Genomic DNA, 22,521 nt, shown 5'->3' with positions numbered 1-22,521 from the left:
AATTAGCCATCGCCAATAAGCAGCTATCTAATAGGTGTTGGAAATGTAAGGAGCATGAAGGTTCTCTATTTCATATATGGTGGACTTGCCGTAGGGCTAGAGACTTTTGGGCTAAAATATGTGCTGAGATGTCTTTGATACTCCAGTATAATGTGGTTAAAAATCCAGAAATGCTGTTGTTGTCTTTGCATTTAGAAGATGTTAATAGAAATGATAGGACATTGCTATATGATAACAGCAGCAAGAATATTATATGCTCAATACTGGAAGAAAGAAGAAATACCTGAAATTGAAGAACGGACAAGCAAATTGTTGTACATGGCTGAAATGGACAAATTAACAAGAAACCTGAAGGATCAAGAACCAAAAACATTTTTGGAAGATTGGAAAAAGCTGAAAAAATATATGGAAAAGAAATGGAATGTTAAGGGACAACTATGGTCTTTTGAAGGGTTTTAATGATGTTAAGTAAGATAAGATATAGTTAAGATCTTTACCAATAACAAGATAAGAACAACTATAATATAGAAATAATGTGATATTAATAGCGGGGGGTTCGAGTGCTGTTGGAAGTCAACACTGAAAAGGGGCAGGGGAGGGGGTGGGGAAATATACTTGTGGGAAATGAATTGGATTGTATTTGTGTTTTAATCTGAACATATATTGACCCATCCAATAAAAATTTATTAACACAAGGAAAACACATTTGGATAGACTCTCATACATCATTCTCTGTAAGCTTCAACTTTGGATTAATGGACCAGTCACCTAGGGAGGCCAGGTGATTCCTCCCGGCAATTCCTCCCAACACTTTCAGTAAAAAACAGAAAACCAGAGAAGTGCAATGCACACACCATGTATAATCCTTCTCCTTCCTGTTCTTGTACACCTTTTCCCCAGCCTTCCCAACCATTGCTTAAACTACTTTTTAAAAAGGCATTCTCCTCCCAATCAGGTCAGCTCAATCACTGAACAGAAAGAGATGCTCCTGGTGCCTGCCTGCCTGACTCTCAACCACAAACATGTCCTCCTGTCCAAAAAATGTGGGAGTGGCTGGTAGGATGTTGTATCTTGGCAGAGGTTCCTCTGCAATGTGTCTGCTAGCCACCCCCTCCTTCCCTCCACTATTTTGGGCACACCGAGTGGGAAGAGGAATATGTGGGGCCGTGGCCTGATTCCATACGGGTGCCCTTAGTGGTTTGGGGAGGGGGTGGTCTCCCAGACCACCACAAAAGTTCACGTTATATAGATGAAGGGGAAATCTATAAATGAATAATCCTGTGTAGTTAATAAGGTGAGGGGCGGGTTGCTCTGGCTCAAGCAAGAAAGGGGCAATTTTTTTGCTCCAAATTCAAGGATTTAGAAAATTAGAAACATAGAGCTGGAAGGGATCCCCATGGGTTGGACTAGATGGGTCATCTAGTCCAACCTCCTGCACAACACAGGAAATGCAAATATCCCCATCACCATCTCACCACCTGCTTTTGTTTCTGTTATGCTCCAGCAATGCCCACTGTATGCTGTGATGACACACAGGCTGGCTGGTGAAAAACACAAGGTAGAATTTTTAATTTAAGATTGAAAGGACTGGTTTGATTCTGGAGTCTTTTGCAGGGGACCAGTGGTTTGGGGTCACAGGTGTACTTTCAACCAGTGTTTCTTCTCTTCCTGACAAGCTCTATGGCTGGATAACAGAACTGGTGTAAATTAATCTCTAGTTTAACTTTGGGTTAACTTTTTCATTCCAAACATGCGCAGCTTCACCTTTCCACCTATCAGTCTAAAGGAAAGAAGGGCGGTGGTAGAAATGATCAATTCCTATCAGATACCAAAACAAGAAAAGGAACAACCTGGCTATCCTTTCCTCAAACAGTTCCTCGGCTACTGCACAAATGCAAGTATTTGACCCCTTCTGTGTGGTTGGAAATGAACTCCACCTGCCAGTCCAGGTTGTGTACTCAGGGGTGGTGCAAGGGTCTGCAGCGCTAGCGGCCGGCTGGCTGGGTGCCCCCATGCGCGCGCGCATGCGCGCGCACACACGCACTGGCCTGCGTGATGACGTCACGTGTGACATCATCACGGGAGAACACGCCGCCGCCAGCCCGATTGCTGCGGCGGGCGGCCTCCGAGCTCTCCCGCTTGGTTGCCTGCGCCGCAACAGATGCCTGTCCGTTGTGGCTGCGCCTGGCCGGGGGCTTGTGCTGGCGGCGGCAGCGGCGTGGGGTGGGATAGGAGGCTGGTGCTTTGTGGCACGTGCTCCCGCCCGCTGCGCCTCCTCCGGCGCTCCCTCCAGCACCCCGCGCCTGCGGCCACCGCCTACCTGGCCTTAATAGGCGCACCGGGCCTGTGTGTACTGGTCCTTTTACTGTGGCTATCACAACAATGCAGTCGTTCCCCGTTTGTACCTCTATTTTGTATTGAGGTACAATTTGCTTATTGTAACAGGACTGTGGTAGATATCATGTCAGTCTTATGTAATGGGAAGGACAACTTGGCAAACATGGCCTAAAGGCTAGCCAGGCGCTCCTTTTGGAACCAGAGATATCCTCTGTGGCAAAACAGTAAGAGGCAATTTATCAAATTCTTTCCCTAAAATGCCCACGGTAACATTAGGAGTGATTGCTCTCAAGTGGAACTTGTACACATGAACAACACTGCATTTCAGTCTGACTCATTTGCAGTGGCAGGCCTCCCGGGGTCTCACACTATTGAGAAAGGATATGGAATGAATGCCTAGCAGTACGTGCAACTTATTCATCTCACCTATGAGACTAGATCACACTCCAGCTTTCACTCAGGGCTAACATCGTTAGTTACAGTGGTGTAAAAGTAGAAATGGTAGAACAGACAGCAGCTGCCAAGTGCCGATGCCTCCTGTTTCATGTGCAAAAATTATAATTTCACACCCCAACAACCCCACCACTACACACACCCCTGTAACACTGCTGAGGGGCCCAGAGCAGAGCAGATTCAGCATTGACCAACCCTTCTTTTGCACTTTTGTGGATGCACAATGCAAAGAAGCACCACCCCAATGTGCCAAGAGGTGTATCTGTGGCATTGCGCAGGTTTGAGGAGGAAGGGGGCTCCTCATGGGCCACTGCATGGTTCATGTTATGCAAATTAAGATGCAAGTCAGAAATAAACAAACATTATAGGAAGGGGAGAGAACTACTTTGAGGATTGAGGCATGTAGACCAGTTCTCCATTCAATGCAGTAGCCTGCTGCTGTTCTTCTCTTTGGTGCCATCTTGTGACTAAAGAAGTCCTCCTAAGATAATGGGTTAAGGAGCATCAGGAGGAACTTTATCTTGCCCAGGAGACTTCTGTCTTTCTGGGCTCCCTCTAATTAACTCTGTTAACCCGGAGCAGAATGCTTGGAGATAGCACCACAACACAGACTCAGTCTATAGTCTTTCCAGATCAAAGTTCTACATGGACAACTGATCTGGTTAGCTTTATTTTTGTTCACTGCTGAGGGGCTGTGGCTTGGACTCAGTTCAGCTCAGTTCCTTCATTCAACTCTGGATGAACTGTTTTAGTCAGAAAAATGGAGACTGGATGACCTGCTTGATCTTTCACTTTTATTAGTAAAGAATAGAAAAAAGGTGGAGGGCAATCCTTCAGTTTCCCATAAACAAAAACAATAACCACCAAGTACACTTTCCATTCCCATTCTGACTCCCCTGTCACCTGGCCACTGCCAGCCACCAGCTTTTGTCTGTCATGCGGTTCAATCACATTTTGGATATGACACAAAACATTTATGGCCCTATATAAGTCAAGAGAGGAACCAATTAGACCAAGGCCCAGACCTAATGATCATGGTTGTCATGGCCGCATGCCATTCATATGTTCTCTGCTCTCTGTAGTGTTCTGATCAATGTATTGATATCCTGTGTGCTTTCATGCCATGCTCATATACTGTAACCATTATAATCATGCCATCTTTACCTGCCTAAAATCGAAAGTACTAATGCTGAGCCTGTTATCTCTGGAGTCTGCTTGTTGACCTTGCAGCTGTACTATAACTTTTCACAAGAGACAGAGGGAGTTGGATTCCTTGTAATCTTTTACCTTCCTCTGCCCAGACAAAGCTGTTGTGTTCTCATGAAACTTTGGGATTTTTGCACCTACTTGCTAACTGCCCAAGGGGAGGGGGGAATCATACTCCTTATATCAAAGTGCATATGCTTGTATCCTTATTTCTACCAATTTATCCCATCTTTGGATGTACCTATGAACTCAGTGGATTTCTGAATAAAGAACCTTTCAACCAATGCATTGGAGTGCTTGCTGTGAGGGGTTTCGGGATGTACCTGCCATGGACTGCCGTCCCTAGAACTGACATTGGTTTGCTTTGGCCAAAAACAATAAAATTAAGAAGAAAGACTTCTTTCTGGGCTCTTCAACTTTTGGACGTCAAAGATCAGAGCAGAAACAGATTTCATTTCAGTCTCACCGCACTGATCCTTCCACTCTGCTAGTTTCTGTATCTTATTTATTTGTTTGTTTGTTTGTTTCAAATTTCTATTCTGCCCTCCCCGCGAGTGGGCTCAGGGTGGATAACAACATATTAAAATACAATAAAAAATTCATCTACATTAAAATGTGTATTAATACACATTTAAAACAGGATGGTGAACAGCCTTCACAGGGAGGGTTAAGGTTTTATACACCCCTTTTTTCAGGCTGGCGGAGGCCCAGCCTCATCCATATGCCTAGTGGAACAACTCTGTCTTGTAGGCCCAGCGGAAGAATAGTAGGTCCTGGCGGGCCCTGATTTCAGCAGACAGAGTGTTCCACCAGAGCCAGGACCGAAAAGTCTCCAGCTCTAGTCGAGGCTAGGCAGGCCTCCTTGGGGCCAGGGACCACTAACAGCTGTTTGTCCCCTGATCGGAGTGTCCTCCGGGGAATATATGGGGAGAGATGGTCCCGTAGATATGCTGACCCCAGTCCACACAGGGCCTTATAGGTCAATACAAGAACCTTGAATCTAATCCGGTACTCCACTGGCAACCAACACAGCTCGCGTAAGAATGGTGTTATATGCGCCTTATTTGGCACTCTCGTAATAACATGAGCCGCTGCATTTTGTATCAGCTGTAATCTCCAGGTCAGGCTCAAGGGCAGCCCCACGTAGATGGAGTTATAGTAATCTAGCCTATAGATGACTGTTACTTGGATCGCTATAGTTAAGTATAGTTAAGTCCATAAAAACAAAATCCACTGCTGTGTGTGACTGAAACTTGGACTGTGATGGTTTAGAGGGACGCTATACGGCCTGTGCAATTTTGGTGCTGTTAAATGGGAAAACAGCTGCTCCAGAGTCTTGAATAGGTAGACCCCCATTGAAAAGAATGGCTCCAAAAATCATGATGACAAAAAAACCCCACAAACAGACTGAAATCCCAATTGGCAATGCCCCACCTGAAAATCACCAATAACAGTAAATTTAAACTCAAAACTCCCAGATCTGAAACTGAAACTAACATTTTCTTGATGCACTGAAATTGGCATCTAAGAGAGTGGATTTCTGTTCTCAGAGCACGATCCTACCCTTCCTTGAACATTATGCATATTTGCAAAAGAGTTAGCTGAGAATATGTGTGAACTAGTTCTAAGTCCGAATCACTTAATATTATGTAACACATTAAAAGCATCAGTTAAAAATCATAGAGAATGCCAACAAGAACTCAGAAACTTGTATAGCAAAAGATTAGTTGACAGCAAGAACAAGGAAGATCATCCACTTTCAAAAGAACTTCTTAATCTGTCTTTCTCGGAAGCTTGACAGCACTTTGCCTGCACCTACGATTTATTTCCTTCACATATTCTAAGAAAAAGCATTGTACTGAATTGTAGCAGGTCCCTTTTAGCTCTCATTTCCACAAGCACATTGTGGTTTATCATCTCAACTGTCATAGCACTCTGAAATGACTGTTTTCTGTTGCTGTAAAAAAGGCAACGAGAGCAAAACAAGAATATTCTATGGATGTATTTGAACAAAACAAGCTTTGATGAAAGCAATCTCAGATGACCCAGAAAGGTGTTTGAGTACAACAACTCTTGGGAATATGCCATTCTGGTATACTGGCAAGACACAAAGATGACGAATCCATCCCACTCCTCCCTTCTACCTCCTGGTGTTGCAGCTGGTATGGTACATGACTACAGCTGCACAAAGCTGTATTTATCCATTTATCCAATCTAGATTCAGTACAATCATGTGATGGCAGAAGAACCAGATATGCTGCTGGATGAGCAAGCAATTGCTGAGGATAAATTCATCCATGTATGTTCAGCATTCTACCTTTTCGTTGTTAGTTATATCTCCACAGAGACAGCTTTCATATAAACCACATATCACTTCGAGCACGAGCCTTCTGAAGGAAGGCAATTCACACATTCTGCCAAAACAAATTCACCAAGTAATAAGATATGGAGTCATGCACATGTGAATCAAGCATTATTGTTATCCCCTTTGAAATGCTAAAAAAATTACGCAAGTTTTACAGAATAGTGTAAGGGATGTGTATGTTTGTGTGTTTTCGTTTCTAAAGAATTCAGAGATATGTTGAGCAGACAGATATGTTCAAGTTAGCCTGTTAAGCCTTTACAAGTTTGTACTAGTCCTTTGGTGATTTTAGACAATAGACACATTAGTGTGAACAACAGTTCTAATGCTTCACACCTTTCTGCAAAGAAGATCATTTGATTACTCCACTGCACTGCATGTGAGTTACAGCCATTCTCCATGAAAGGTAAACAACTTCTCACACACACAATCGCTGCATTCTTATAAAACTGTGGTGGCAGACGGTGGTGAATATGGAATTATGAGAGTAGAAAGATCAACTTTGTAATGAGAATTCCTGAGTTACTTGGGTCTTGTCAAGCCTCCCCCCCCCCCCCAGTATTTTCCTTCCTAAGGAGAAAAAAAAATCACATTTTCCCAACATCATGCCCAGATGTGTCATTAAGAATTATCCTGTTGCTAGTAGGATTTCCTTTCCAACCAGTTACCCCTTCACTCTTCTCAACAGTAATAAATAAATAAGAAAGAGTTAGGAGGGTTTCCCCTCTGTGGAACGAATAAAAATGGGCAGGGAAACACAAAAGGATGGTCAGTTCTACTGCTTGTTTTTTCCCAGGCTTTCTTGGAATCCACTCAGAAAATCCTATTTCCCCCTAAGAATTTACCACAAATGTTTCAAGAAATGAACAGATTCCAAGGCAAGCAAGGAAGAATTCACCCATCACTCACAATTTATATCTATCTATCTGCAAGTGATTACTATTAAAGGGTTTTGTTTAAAAACAAAAATAAGGGTTGATGAATGGTTGACAGAGCTGACAGAAACAGCTAGACTGTCAGCATTTGGCTAACACCTTATTTTAATTTTTATGCTGCCCTACAGACCTGGCCTATACAACTTGTATCTTAACAAGCCGACAGCTGGTGGGCACTATTTGGCTTGCCGGGTTACAAGCTGTGCAGGTCTTAAGACAGCTTACAGAGCAGCCAGTGGTGTGTAGTGGTCAGAGTGTTGGACCAGGATGTGGGAGACATAGGTTCAATCCCCCTTTCTTCCATGAAGTTTGTTAGATGACCTTAGGCCAGACACACTTTTTCTATCTGAACTACCTCACAGAGCTGCTGTGAAGATGAAATGGGAAGGGGAAACTAAATGTGTTGCTACCCTGAGCTCCTTGGAAGATGGGTGGGATAAAAATCTGCTATTCAGGTTGACAAATATTTCTGTAACAGAATTTTCAGAAATGCCATGAACCAGAAGTTGGATACCAGAATCAAGAAACTCCTTCCTGGCTTACTGGAGATAAAGATGCTCTTTCTATCTCAAATCTCTCTTGAAGAGTCCAGAGGAACAATGGCAAAATACAGATAACGAAAGCATTGCACCACAGTAGGAAGTATGAACTTACAAGAAGAGTGGATACTAGGGAAGCTTTTCCTGCCTTCTGATACCACATCTGGGTCTCCTGTGCAATGCATTTCAGAGTTCATTTCTCCATCTGGAAAGCAGCGGTAAAAGAAATCGGGACGAGGTCTACAAGAAACACCACAGACATTTGAAACAGAAGAGTAAGCCATTAGTGAAAAAACACAAAATGATCATTACATTAAACTGACCATGTACAGTGAAGGAGATAATTTCCTCCAGTTTATATTGGATGGTTGGATGATTTATATTGTGTGGGAGCATTACCTCTTTTCTTCCATTCTGCTCTAGCCATGAAAATAATTAAGGATTCTAACACCCTAGAGTGGTATGCAGGTAAGGAGAAAAAAGTAGGTCTGTATATGGAAGAACCCTCAGTTTGTGCCAAGTAGAAGTTAACGGGTTAATTCAAACATAAGAGAGCTAGTCCATATCTGTCCTGGAAAATAAACAAAGTAGTGGCTTGGGAGTTGCGTTATGAAGTGAATTGATTTGGATTTAGTCAGGCTTCTGGGAAAGGATAGCTAAATCCCAGCCCACTGAAACTCTTTTATTTTAGTGCTAGAAGAGAAATGAAGAGATTTCCAATTACTCATTAAAAAAAAAAAAGGACGATCCTGTGAACATAAAACCTGCTACAAGGTGCAAAACAAAAGATTCAAAAGAAATAAATAGACTCAAGAGCGCTGAATTTTTTAAAAAGTTATAGGAACTGTGAGAATAATTCCATTCAGACATGATAAGACAGAGCATACATCTGTAACATGCACACAGTTGTGACTTTTATGAAAAACAGATGTATACTATGTCTTGATGGAATGATACTTGCTGTTTCTATAAACTAGCTTTTTCTCTCTCTTATAGTGAAGCTTCTAGGGAGATCTGAAATCTCAGTTTATATCTTCTCTGTACTCTTCTCTTAACTTTGCCTCTCTCCTCTGATTAGTCATTTCCACTGCTCTGGTGGGAAGAAATTCAACTCATATTATGTCTCTTCCACAGCCATTTTACAGGGATTTGGATGCGTTATCTCCCAAGTGGATTCTCACAACCTTCTGTTTAAGGCATTATAAAACAGGAATAACTGATCCCTTGCTGCAGGTTGTTTTTATAGCTTCTTCTAGTTTCTGCTCCTCCATTTATATTGAACAAACTGATGGATGGTTCACGGGTGGAAAAGTCCCATGATTTCACAGTGTACCTGTTAAAGTACAACCTAAAGGATGAAGAAGGTGAGAGACAGACTTTGGGAGAAGAAATGCTGGGAACAAACATTGGTTCCCAAGAGGACTGCCTAATGCACAATAAAGCATTGCAGGTAATCCAATTTGATGAAAGTCTTTGCAGGAGACCCATCTTTTAAGGTGATTTCTTTGAATCCACACTCTTTAGATATTTCTAAATAAGAAAACTGCTAGGAGAAAAACTCCATTAGTATCTTCATACTCTATTTTTTATATTTTACAGGGGCAGTTGTTAAAAGAGTTAAAAATTATAACAGTGCTAGCTTTTATTTACTTCATTTTATTTTATATGAACTTTTTGGCTAACGTTTCCCCAAAGCAGCATTAGAGTATATTTTATTTATATATTCAACCAGTGCTTAAATTCAGCCAATAGTTATAATGTAGCAGGACTTACCTTCCCACTATTAATTTAATAGTGTTTGTGCAGACTCCATTCAAAGCAAGAGCCAAGGAAACAGCTAAAAAGAAGAGAACATAATCTAAAACCAAAACATGTCCATTTTTTGAGTCATAACTCTTTTAAAAAACCAAAATTAGACTTAGAATCAGATTATTTACTAACAAACAAGGACTTCCCTCTTCCTGGTTCTCTTCATATTGTCTTGTCTCATGGGGTTACCTTCACATTCTCTTTAAACGAGACATGATATGGCCTCATGATGGAATCCATTTATATAAAGGGGCAGACATGAAGCCCACCACACTACTAGCAATGCAGTTACTGGCCTAATTATTAAGGAAACGGTCAATGAAATTATATTAGAGGAGCAAGAGATGACATACAAGCCAGCCTCTAAACAGGCAGTTAATAAGGAAAAAGCAGCTCTGTCCATCTAGGAACACAAGAAGCTACCTTACACTGAACCAAGCCACTAGTCCTTCAAGGTTAGTATTCTCTAGTGGCTCTCTACGTTTCAAATGGAGGTCTTTCACATCACCTCCTACCCAATCCTTTTAACTGCAGATGCCAAAGGTTGAATCTGGGACCTTCTTCAGAGCAAGCAGATCTTCTACCACCAAGCCATGGTCCCCGAAGGAAGATTCCATCCCTTAACAACTGCCTAATTCCTAAAAGACACCATAAAAACTATAATCAAATATGTATGAGGGGAAGGCAGTGGACTAATTAACCTATTCTTGCTTCTCATTTCATTGCCAGTCAAGAAGGGACTAATGTGTGAACTGGTAACTTCATTTCACCTTGTAGGCACGTCTGAAAAGCAATCTGGTCTAGAACTGTGGGAAAAACTTAAGAGAGTTTCAGACTGAGTAAACCACAGGTGAGTAAACCAGTCTTCAGGGCCATGTTGTTCATGGATGCCATAAACCATTTTCTTTTGAGTAGTATTGTATAATCAGGGCTTTACATCGATTTATATAACTTGCTCATAACAAACCAGTGATTTGTAAATATTTCACATAATACCATAAGATGCAAGTTATCTTATGTTTATCTATAGTGAGCACAACAGGCTTCAGCGCAAGGCGCTTGATAGGATGAACTTTCTTTTGCCAGATATAAAATTCTATCACTTGGGATTGCACACTATGTTTAAAAATCTTAGTGACTAGAGGATAGTGTCTTTCACTGGCATGGTGTCATCAAATCTCATGATTTTAAGAGATCACTCTGAGTCTGATCTTCTATATTTTGAACTCATATTACCAAGCATCTTGTTAACCAGCAGGCTTGAAGACTCTGCATATAAGACACAACTATTACCATCAGCCTTGCACTCCCTACTGTTGTGTGAAATATTTATGAATCTTGGATTGTCACAAGATCCCCATGAAGCTCTTGAACAAGTTACATCAACTGGTATAAAGTCTTGTTTATGCAATATTTCTTTGAAACTGTTCAAAAACCAATATTTTCTGACATCCATCAAGAGAAAAACCCTGTAGACTCTGTGGCTGATTTGCCTTTCTCAGTGCTGAATAACTATAACTACTGTGGTGCTTGAGCAAGGTTCAAGTCCAGTAGCATCTTAAAAGACCAACAAGAGTTCCTAGAGTATATGATTTTAAAACTGATACTCCCTTCATCAAATACTAGTAGGTATACAGGTCTGAGTCTTTTTATCCCAGTCAGAAGGTGGTAGAGGTGTTGCAGAGAAGTGAAGATAAATTGTGAAATGTAATTAGCTCAATTAGAGCAGATGTGGAAATGCAAAAGCTTAGCATCTATAGTAAGAGAAGAATTCTATGTCCCTATTCAGCCCTGGGGGGTCCATAGTGCTGAATTATGAATGAACTCAATTTCAGCAATCTTGTGCTATAATCTTCCTTTGAAGTATTTTCTGTCTGAGGACTGCCACTCTTGGATCAGCAATGGAATGCCCTGGTATTGTGAGAAAAGTACTGTGATGCTTTTAAACGGTAAAGTGAAGAGTCCTTCAGAAATTATTACAGGCCTTTTCAATTGCCTAAAAAGGCAATTGGTTGTTGCTACAACTCCTTAGTTGGAAGTCCAGAATATCATGACACAAGCCAACAGTATGACCCTGAACTACTTTCCAGGACCAATAATTTAGAAGGGCACAAACATACGTAGCACTTCCTCATGCTCTTCCAAACTTTAGTGAGGAAATGCTGAATAGCATCCGCACAAATATGTAACTTCCTCCATGCAGTCTTTTGCAAGGCACGTCACAAATTTTGTGCTAAAAGCTTCCTTTTAGATGTGGATATGGATAACATTCTACCACATGTCATGTGTTACAGTGATGGGACGACCAAAGGTCATACTAAATATGTAGCAACTAAATGAATGATGAGTCCCAAGGAATGGCTTCAAAACTCGAGTAAGGGACATGAAGAAAGGGACAGTAAACCAATCCCAGTCTGAAATCAAAAGTGGGTGAGCAACAATTGCACAGTGCAGACAGAACCAATACACTTCCCAGTGTTCATGCTTTAAAGGAAACAACTACATGCAGTTTCTAGTTAATATTCAGAAGAGCAAAACAGTATTGCTGCATTCCTTTCATGCTCATCTGTCTATCATTTGGTAGACAGTCTATTCAAAACTGAAGTAACAGGGAGGAAAAGGAATTTGTACAAAAAGGATGAGGAAAACCCCAGAAGAGGCCTTGCTGCAAACTCACTAACCGTACAGCCCTATGCAGAGTTACGCCAGTCCAAGTTCCACTATGCCCACTGAACTCAAAGAGCTTGGACTGGAGTAACTCTGCACAGGATTGCAGGGAAAGTACTGTTCAGCAAACTGCCACAACTGAAATCTTATCCTCCTTCCCAAATCAGCAGAGATGATAATGCTTGCCTTCCCTACAGATTAGTTGCATGGATTGTGGAGATAACGTATGTGAAGGTCTTCGAACAAATGAAAAACTAAGCATGTTGATTATGTAGACCATAGACTGTAGACAGTCTGTGTCACAGATGATTCTGTATCACAGACTGTCTTCTTTCTATAATAAACTGTGAAAGCTCATGATTAGTGTTTGTGGCAGTCAACAGTAAGAGTTTGAGACAAACTTCATGAATTAGAAAGTTTGGCAACCTTTGAAAAAGATCAAAGAAGAGAGATTTTCCCCTCCTAACTTGAGTGTGTGTTCACAAGTACGCACACACCTAGGCCGATTCCAGACGGCCCTCCCCATCCTGAAACATCGCGCGTCGTCACGCGGAAAACGCGAGATATCGCGTTGTCTCGCGCGAGTTTTGTGCGACATCGCGCAAAACTCGCGCGAGAAAATGTGGTATTTCGCGTCTTCAGTGCGACGACGCGCGACATTTCGGGATGAGGAGGGCCGTCTTGAATCGGCCCTATTTTTGCAATCCTCCGCCTGCATATAACTTTTGCCCACTCCTCTCACCTTTATTTGCTTTTACTGCTGATATCTGTACTTTTTACTGATTTAAGAAGCCACGGAGGATGCAGACTTTCAGGAAGAATAAAAAGCTTTTGCCCTGTAAAGTACAAGAATTGTATTTTCGTTTTAAGAGTAAGAGCATTGGACACATGTCTTTCCAAAAAAAGAATTCTAAATCATGAAGTAGTAACTTTTCAGTTTTTAAAATCAATGCAGCTCTCAGCATACCTAAAAAAGCTTCTTTAATTTCAGTCTTGTCTGTCCGTCGAATGATTTTCACCACAAAAATGACTGCCAGAGGAGTCAGGAATGAAATTGCCTATGAAAGATAATAAAGCATCACTTGTCACCACAGTCATTGCTCCATCAGCCCCATGGAACTAATAATTCCTATTCAGATTAATTTAGATGATCAGGCTGTACAATCTCTATTAAGTTACTGATTTCAAGCAAAGTTACACAACTGTTATCTGTAATTAAAGAGTAAATATACTTTTAAAAAATTATAGCCTAGCTTCTGAATTTTAACTAATTGCTGAGGGCTGATTTTTAAATATGCAAGCTTTTGAAATAAAAAGATTAAAGAGATGACTCTTACAAACTAACAAGTCATTACTATTGGTGTATTTTCCAGAAGTATTTAAATCAAAGTGGGTTAGCTTTTCTGAATGTACATGGATTCTGTGTGCATGCATGCAGATAAATGTATGCACACAAACACATACTTCAAGTATGATTGTTCTGCTCCAAAAACATTCAGGTGTCTTTTCCACTCGTGTTCATTTTCATTTGCTCTTTCCCCCTTCACAAGTTGCTTACAACAGGGGTCATTTAAACTCTCACAAATTCCAAAAGGAGTCTCAGGATTAGGAGTGAATGCCATTCAATATGAAACTGCAGTTGATCCTTTAAATTGTTCTGATACTAATTTTTAAATTTATAATAAGGTAAACAGTAGTTGAACATGCATGCCTATGAAACCAAATATATTAGAACACATAAGATGTCAATATATTAGAAACTTAACCTGCTTGGAGCAGAACTCCAGATAGGCAACATAAAATGTCCTATATATACAATATCTGTAGTACACGCACTAGCTATTCATATTCATAACCTCATATAACAAATGGTTTATGCACCTCTGTATTAAATTCTATTAGAGGGAATAGAGGTCTACACAGTTTGAGGTCCGAGTAAAAGGTCCCAGTTCCAGACTTACCTGGGGCCCTAGTTTGCTGCTGGTAGGTTCAGGGGGAGTGTAGTATATAATGACCACAATCAATCTTGGGGCCCAGCAACTCCCAGCAGCCTCTCTGAGACTGCATGGGCAGCCAGAGGTTTAAAACATCTGGCCAGCGAATCAGCAGGAGGGGCTTGCACTGGAGGGTTTTTTTCCAGCTGGGGGACCAGGAGGATGCATTCTTCCCTCTGGTCCAATGGCTGGGTTTATATTCAGGAGCTAGCCAGGCCTCTGCGAGCAGGGACCCTGCTGGCAGAGAGACAGGCTCAGGGTACCTGCACTGGCAGTTGGCCAGTGGTAACGCAACACTGCTAATCGGGGTCAGAGGGATGTACCTGTGGGGGTCAGTGGAGGCAGATGACAGGAGGTGTAGGAAAGGTCCAAGTGAGAGGAAGACGCCAGTAGAGAGAGCCAGCCTGGGGCCCACTGACAGCTCAAAGATGGCCCTGGCAGAGACAAAATGGTGAGAGAACAGAGTGGGCCAGCTTTGGGTGGGAAACATGGGCTGGGTCTGCATGTGTGGGAATAAGGAGCAGGGGGCTGTCCTGGATGTGGAAGAGCTTCAGGCTGGCTGCCCAGGCAGCTGAGATGGAATCCAGTGAGCATGAGCTAGGAGGGCAGAAAAAGATGGTAGAAATGGCTCACTGAAAGGCCCATGTGCTGGGGGTGGTGTTAAGGGCTGTCACTGCCCAGCACCTTGGATGTTTGGTCTTAAGAGTGCCATGGCAGTCACTGGAAGGGCCAGGCCTGCTGTCCTCTGAGAGCAGAACCACAAGTGACAAAAGGCACAGATTGGACACTTGTCAGCTTCCCTCAAGTTTTGATGGGAAATGTAGGCAGCTTGGCGGAATGTTGGACAAGTGACAGTTGAAAAGTCCATTGGACAGCAGTGGGAGAGCCAAGCTGCGAGACCAGGATGCCTACATTTCCCATCAAAACTTGAAGGAAGCTGACAAGTGTCCAATCTGTGCCTTTTGTCACTTGTGGTTCTGCCGAGAGCCTGCTGTATCTGGGTCATGGAACAACGGAATTGGGAATCCAGCTCCCAACTCTCAATGGAGTGCAGCTACAGCCTTCATCAACAGTGAATAGCCTGGGTGTGCGCCTGGATGCCACACTTTCTATGGAGGCCCAGTTTGCAGCTGTTGCCAGATCTGCATTTTTCCATCTTTGGCAGGTCAGGCAATTGGTGCCCTATCTCTTGCCCCAGGACCTAGCTTTGGTAATCCATGTAATGGTCACCTCTAGGCTGGACTACTGCAACTCGCTCTACGCTGGGCTGCCTGTGGGCTTGACTCGGAAGTTACAACTGGTCCAGAATGCAGCAGCACGCGTCCTTATGGGGACGCTGTTTAGGGTACACATCCACCCTGTGTCATGCCAGCTGCACTGGCTCCCAGTCGAGTTCTAGATCCAGTTCAAGTATTCTAGTCTTCTAGAATACTTGGTTCTAGTATTTAAAGCCCTTCACAGACTGGGACCTGCATATGTACAGGACCGCCTTTCCCATTATGTCCCCCACTGGGCCTTGCTCTCTGTGGATAAGCAGCTTCTGGTGGTCCCTGACCCAAGGGACATTCAGTCGGCTTCGACCAGGACCAGGGCCTTTTCTGCCCTGGCTCCAGCCTGGTGAAATGCTCTCCCAATGGAGATCCAGGCCCTGCTAGACCTCCTACAGTTCCACAGGGTCTGCAAGATGGAGATGTTCCACTGGGCCTTTGACTAGGGGCCAGCATTTTGTCTTCCCTTCTGACTGCCCTGCCCTCCTTTTGCAGCCACCCTGGAGTTACATCATGGCAGTGCCTGTGGTTTATGATGGCTTTGTAGTAGCCTGATTTACTTGGTGGCATCTGTACTTTTTCATATTACACAGACCAATGTGGTTATAATATTTTTATTGCATTTTAATTGTATATCTTGTTAGAAGCCACCCTGAGCCTGCTTGTGGAAAGGGCGGGGTATAAGCTGAACAGAATAAATAAATTAGATTTACAGCTTGGCTACATTCAGACATCCATTCCCTTAGAGCTAGGGTTCACCGATCTTTTCTTTAACAAAATGCTTCTGAGCCATTAAAAATATCCCAAGCTACTCCGCCTCACTAGTACATTATATTTCCATCCTAGAAACAGAACATGAAAGGGCTAGAACAGATTTTCTCCTCCTGCCCCCTCCTTCCCGGCAGTCTTTTTCTACATCTTCAATTTGATGCAGGCAAGGTATCAGTAGTTCATCTGGTTATAATAATACTAACAACAACAACAACAACATTCAATTTATATACCACCCTTCATGGCAACTTAACACCCACTCAGAGAGGTTTACAAAGTATGTTATTATTATCCCCGCAACAAACACCTTGTGAGATGAGTAGGGCTAATAAAGCTCCTAGAAGCTGTGACTGACCCAAGGTCACTTAGCTGGCTTCAAGTGGAGGAGTAGGGAATCAAACCCAGTTCTCCAGATTAGAGTCCCACCACTTTTAACCACTATACCAAACTGGCTCTACTGGCAACCAAACTGGTAACCTTTGACACTCATGTTAGAAATAGGGCTGCCAGCTCCAGACTGAGAAATTCCTAGAGAATTGAGTGGTGGAAGCTAGAGAAGGTGGGGTTTGCAGAGGGGACAGACCTCAGTGGGGTATATTGTCATAGAGTCCATCCTCCAAAGCAGCCAATTTATCTAGGGGAACTGATCTCTGTGGCCTAGAGATCAATGGTGATTTTAGGAGATCTCCAGCCACCACCCAGAGGCTGGCAACCCTAGTCAAAATGTGGGTTCAGTAAAAACACTCTAACTGCTCTGCCAGGCATAGCTAACAAATCTTGATCTACGCATCAACACTGGTATCTGTCTGGTATCTCCTCACAAGAGATGTCCTGTCTGTACTGCTGTTTCTTCAGCTAGGGGGCCTGAAGAGGTGGTGCTGCTTAACAAAGCCCGCTTGTGGGAAGGGCGAGTTAGAAATGTAATAAATAATAATAATAACAAAATGATTTTATGCGCTGCACAAGTTCTTAGCAGCTACAAATACACACTGAAATATTTGATTAATTAAACAAAAATAAACACACGTAGGGGTAGCTTAAATGTTATACTGAAACACATTTAAAGCTTTATATGGAATCTATTTTATTAGAATACTTGTAGAAGTTTATATGCAACAAAACACCTTGTTGAAGTTTAAGAAAAACAGTAAAAGGGCTGAAAACCAGTGACATTTGTTTTAGTACACCCAACAAGGGATGTATGATATTTATACTTGATTTAAGTGACTTAAATCAGTGACTTAAATCAGTTAAGTGACAAAAGTGACTTAAATCAGTTAAAATTCACCTGAAAGCTCCAATATATTACCAATACATGGATGCGTGGGTGGCAGTCTGTTCTGGCTCCTGGCTACTGAAGACATAGCCTAGCTTTAAGGCTTTTCCCTCGACCATTGACGATTTTTCAACTGAGTCTTAACACTCTCTTTCAGGAAAGCAGGGGGTCAAATTCATTTTCACCATCCCTGTCTGTGAAGTTCTTGCACTACTTATTAGCCCATTTCAGTTTAAGATTCAGACCTGCTTGAAGCACATTCTCATTCACTAAAGACTATTTCTTGTGACTCCATGAGAAATGTATCAACATTCTGTTAATTAGCTATGCTTGTTGTGATTGATTCTCCAGCTGCAAGAGATTGGATAGTACCACTTTTCTTTGGTTTAGTAAGTGCACTTCACAGAAAGTCATGGTTAGTGAATAGTTTAGGATCCTTCTTGCAGTCCTGGACAGTTTGGTCTTAAAGTCAGACTCTGTTATCCAGTCCACTTCAAACTCAGGATTTCTTGGTGCCTTACAAATTTGGTGCCATTTGCTCTAAAAACACCTGCTTTAGGCCCCCCAGAAAAATCCCATTCCCCAGAGAAAAAAAAGGAGTCTTAAATCTAGATTTTTTTAAAAAAAAAACCATGAAAATAAATCTGAACCAGCATAGGGATTCCTAAAAATTCAGGATTACGGTACTTGTGACCCTTCTGAATATTATTTGTTTTTTTCAAAATGCACACCCCTAGCAACTTCCCCTCTATGTATATGGGTCTTTTGTGGATCTTTGGTGTATATGGATTAACTTCCCTTTCTGGCATGTACCTGAGTGATTGCAATATCAGGTTCCTTTTTCATAATTATGTACTATGAGAACTAAAGTAAAGTAAATCAGCAGAACCACTATGTATCATATTTGTACTTCCCTCAGAAACAATTTCTCTGTGCAGCACCCGAAGTAAGGTTTGTAACTAAGGCCGTTTCCACACTGCCTTAAAATAGCAGCAGGCTCCTAGAACACTGGCGGCTTCTTCGTGCGATATGAACTGAAAAAAATGCCTCGTATCTGTTTTAAAGAAAACATTGCATGAAGCAGCCGCCAGCATTTCAGGAGCCTGTTGCTTTTTCAAGGTAGTAGGGAAATGGCCAAGTATGTCAGAAAAGGCTTTATTGTATAAGGCCTGTTTCCCCGCCATTTCCCACTGCTGGCCAGGTGAGTAGTGGCCAGTGGCTGAGGGTGGAGTGGGGGATCCCCCACCCCCATGAGAGGACCTGGCTGCCCTAATGAATCAAAATTCAAGGGTTTTTTTTAAAAAAAATCACACTATTTTGTTCCTCATAATAAAGGGCTCCATTGTTTGCTTATGGTTGTTTTTTTAAAAAAAACTAATAGGTCATGAAAAAAATATTTCTAATTGGATTCACTTGGCTGAAACCTACAATGTTCCTGTTATAGTTTCCACCAAAAAGCCCATAGGCCACTGGCTGATTTACAGTCCAGAGGCCAGATAAATGAAAATTCATGGGGACCTATCTGCTGTGAAATACACCACTGCCCATAGAGGCTATCATTCTTATCTTGCAAGATTCATTAAGTTAAGGATAATGCCACTATTCATCACTTGTACTCATTTGTGCTGCTTTAACAGATAGGATTGTTTCAGACTTGAGATGGGATTTAGATTTTTAAAATGCAAATCCAAAGGCCTGATTAGCCTTCCTTGGGTTGAACAATACTTCCTTAAGAGCTGTTGGGGCTCAAATCTCTGACTTGTCCTGGAAGCTTACCAATTTGGTGCTGTTACATGAAGAGTGATCATCACTCAGGACAGTGCCACAAGTTACAATACCTGTACCAGTGTTTTCCTCATCAAAAATGAAACATGCCACCCTCATAATGAGCCTGGTAAATCTAAATGGAGAAGGATTTCCAACATGCATGGTTTCTCCACGTTTCTTTATTTTCTGCAGAAAACCTAGGTTTCGTACAATAATCATGTGTGGAGCTGTCATCAGTGACAAAGGAAAGATGCTCAAAGGGCACTCTCTTCAGTCACTGTGCACCCCTACCAAGATTAAAGCAGGGCTAGTACTCCTGCAATCTTAAAGAGATCTATCCCATTCATCAAATTTTATCAAATTTCTCTCAACACATTTCAGACTTTGCAGAAGAATTCATTACTTGACAGTAATGCTAGTACTTGACTTGACATTACTTGACAGTAATGCTAGTAAAGAAGGCTGCTCTAAAGCCCACTGACGTTATCAAAAGGCCTGTATTGTAGAAGTTATTAACAGAAACTAACTTAGCTGGAATTACCGGGTGTGTTAGTACGTTAAGAATTCTTTTGTTCGCAGCAGCAGCAGCAGCAAAGTATCATGCCCCTGGTAGAGTTGTCCCATTTTCTAAATAATTTTTAGAATAACATGACAGCACTTTTTTGGCAACAAGGAGGCTTAGCCTATCACTGTGAAAATGTTGTCACAGACAAATTGAAAGATCATGGAGAAGATGTATTTTTCCCCCTTACTTTACCCCACCTTGACTGGGTGAACAAAAGGGCAGTTAAATGTCTTGGCGTTTAAGTGAAGTGATCTGACAACAATAGCTAATGCAGAGCTTCTATTTGCCAGCCCTGGAACCCAGCTCAGTGCCTGGCAATTCACTACAGAAGACAGATAGAGGTTTTGATGCTAATCTACTTTTCTTCTTTGTTCTGTTTTCCAGATACTTAAATGCAGGCATGCAAGCCCATTCCACACAGCAGGAGCCACAATGGAAAAGGCCCAAGGTTGGGTCGATGCCAGATGGGGCACTCTAAGAGGTGGGATAGCCAACATATAGGTGCCTGAAGACTGCAGTTGGTGAGCAGGGATGCAGAGAGGAGATGGTCCTTCAAATACTTTCAGAGATGGAACAGGGGAAGTTTTAAAAACTGATGTTAGGCAAGAGAACTAGAGAAACCCAGCTTTATTTAAAGCCCTTTCAACTAGGCCAGTCTCAGGACTTGTAAACCTACTGATGTAATGGGATACTCAATTTATAAGGAGAAAACCTGAATGAAACAGAACTTGAGATGAGATTTCTTAGAGGAATTCCATACAATGTGAAAGCTATTGTTCAACTCAGTATTATCACCACAACCCGACCCCAGTTTATCTCTATTTTCACATTAGCTAGCATATAGCCAGGTGAGCCTCATACAGTCTTTCAAACAATTATGAAATCTCTAGTACTTACAAACATGAGGCGTGTAGGTATGTTGTCAGATTCTACCAAAGGATTTTTATAGAGCCAGATCTCTTCTGGCTGAATAACTCTCTGGAATGGATCCAAAAATTCTGTAAAACTAAAACAAAGCAATAAAGAGAACATTGTTTTACCATGTACCAAGAAGAAGAAATCTCAAAAAGTGTATTACAGGAGAGTCCTTGTTGCCACAAATAAAATATTGAAATTTGAACCCTTTCCCTCCCAAGCTAACCCAAAACAAGGCTTTCACTTTCTACCTTTCCCCATCTTGAGACCTCAGGATGAATTGCATATCAACATTAGGGTTACCAATCCCCCAGTGGTGGTGAGGGTTCCCCAGTCCCAGACTCCCTTGCCCAACACCTCTCAACTGGCCAGCAGAGGGAGGAGGCAGCACAGGAATGGGCCCAGGAACCCCATAGCGTGCTCACGGGTGCTCTGGAGCACTTCCTCATTGATCTGGGAGTGATGTCATTCCTGACATGATGCAGAAGCTGCAGATCATGCGTGGGACTGATTTGATAAAAACTATTTAAGGTGGCTTCCTAATGACAACCATAACATATAAATTGTTCCTGAAATACACATCTCGGACACATGTAAAAAATGTGTAATGCATTCAGTATTCGAAATGTGGTGTTGGTGAAGAGTTTTACAGGTACCATGGACCACAAAATACACACAAATAACTGGGTTCTAGACCAAATCAAGCCTGAACTCTCCCTAGAAGCTAAAATGACTAAACAGCAGCTTTCATACTTTGATCACCAGAAAAGACATAATGCATAGAAAATTTGAAGGCAGTAGGAAAAGAAGAAGACCCAACAGGAGATGGGTTGACTCAATAAAGGAAGCTATGGCCTTCAGCATGCAAGACCCGAGCAAGGCTATTAATAATAGGACATTTGGAGTAATTAATTCATAAGGTTGTCATAAGTCAGCAGCAGCAACTTGCGAATATGAAACACAGTGTTAGAAGTCACAAATTTCATATCTTCATATCTGCACTTCGATAAGCAGGTAAACACCTACTGATGGTCCCTGGCCCCAGGGAGGCTCGACTGGCCTCAATCAGGAACAGGGCGTTTTCAGTCCTGGCCCCAACCTGGTGGAACTCTCTGTCAGGCCTGCCAAGATCTTGCATCTTTTTGGCAGGTCTGCAAGACAGAGATGTTCTGCCAGGCATATGGTTGAGGCCAGCATCAAATAAGCGTCTCTACCTGTCTCCTACTAATGGGAGGCTACATAACCATCTGCCCCCCCCCCTACATGCATGTGCAGTTACAAAATGATACCAACTCGCACCTCCAGTCTTTTTATATATGGTGGGCAGGGAAGAGTGAAGGGGGACCCATCTTGGGATGTTGGAACTACATCTGTTGACATTTTGATTTACTGAAATTTATGTGCTTGAGATTTCTGATTTTACTGTTTAATCTTTGTATTTTTACCTATTGCTGTAACCTGCCCTGAGCACGCTTGTTGGGAGGGCAGGCTATAAATTACATAATAATAATAATCTTAACCTGTATTAAGAATTGTCAACTCTGTTTTTGAAGGTCAAAATTTCCCTAGCATCAAAATGATGCACATACACAAGTCTAAGGGAGTACAGTTTTTACACCAGTAGACTGCATTTAAACAAAAAGTTATTCCGAACTAG

General features: G+C 42.1%; 1 protein-coding gene across 1 annotated transcript in view; it reads right to left on the bottom strand.

Annotated features, from left to right (window-relative positions):
* The window catches only part of PLPP4 (phospholipid phosphatase 4), a 159,989-nt gene that overhangs the window by 88,404 nt on the left and 49,064 nt on the right, over positions 1-22,521 (bottom strand). Inside the window, exons 2-5 of the mRNA XM_054983924.1 lie at positions 20,847-20,955; positions 13,276-13,366; positions 9,606-9,669; positions 7,948-8,072 (exon numbers count right to left, since the gene is read on the bottom strand). Of these exons, the coding sequence (XP_054839899.1) occupies positions 7,948-8,072; positions 9,606-9,669; positions 13,276-13,366; positions 20,847-20,955 (389 nt within the window). The remainder of the gene's footprint in view (positions 1-7,947; positions 8,073-9,605; positions 9,670-13,275; positions 13,367-20,846; positions 20,956-22,521) is intronic.

Source organism: Eublepharis macularius, chromosome 6 (genome assembly GCF_028583425.1).
Source record: "Eublepharis macularius isolate TG4126 chromosome 6, MPM_Emac_v1.0, whole genome shotgun sequence".
In the NCBI taxonomy this organism is placed as follows: domain Eukaryota; kingdom Metazoa; phylum Chordata; class Lepidosauria; order Squamata; family Eublepharidae; genus Eublepharis; species Eublepharis macularius.
Note: the sequence above shows the minus strand (reverse complement) of the source record. Positions and strands in the feature narration are given on the sequence as shown.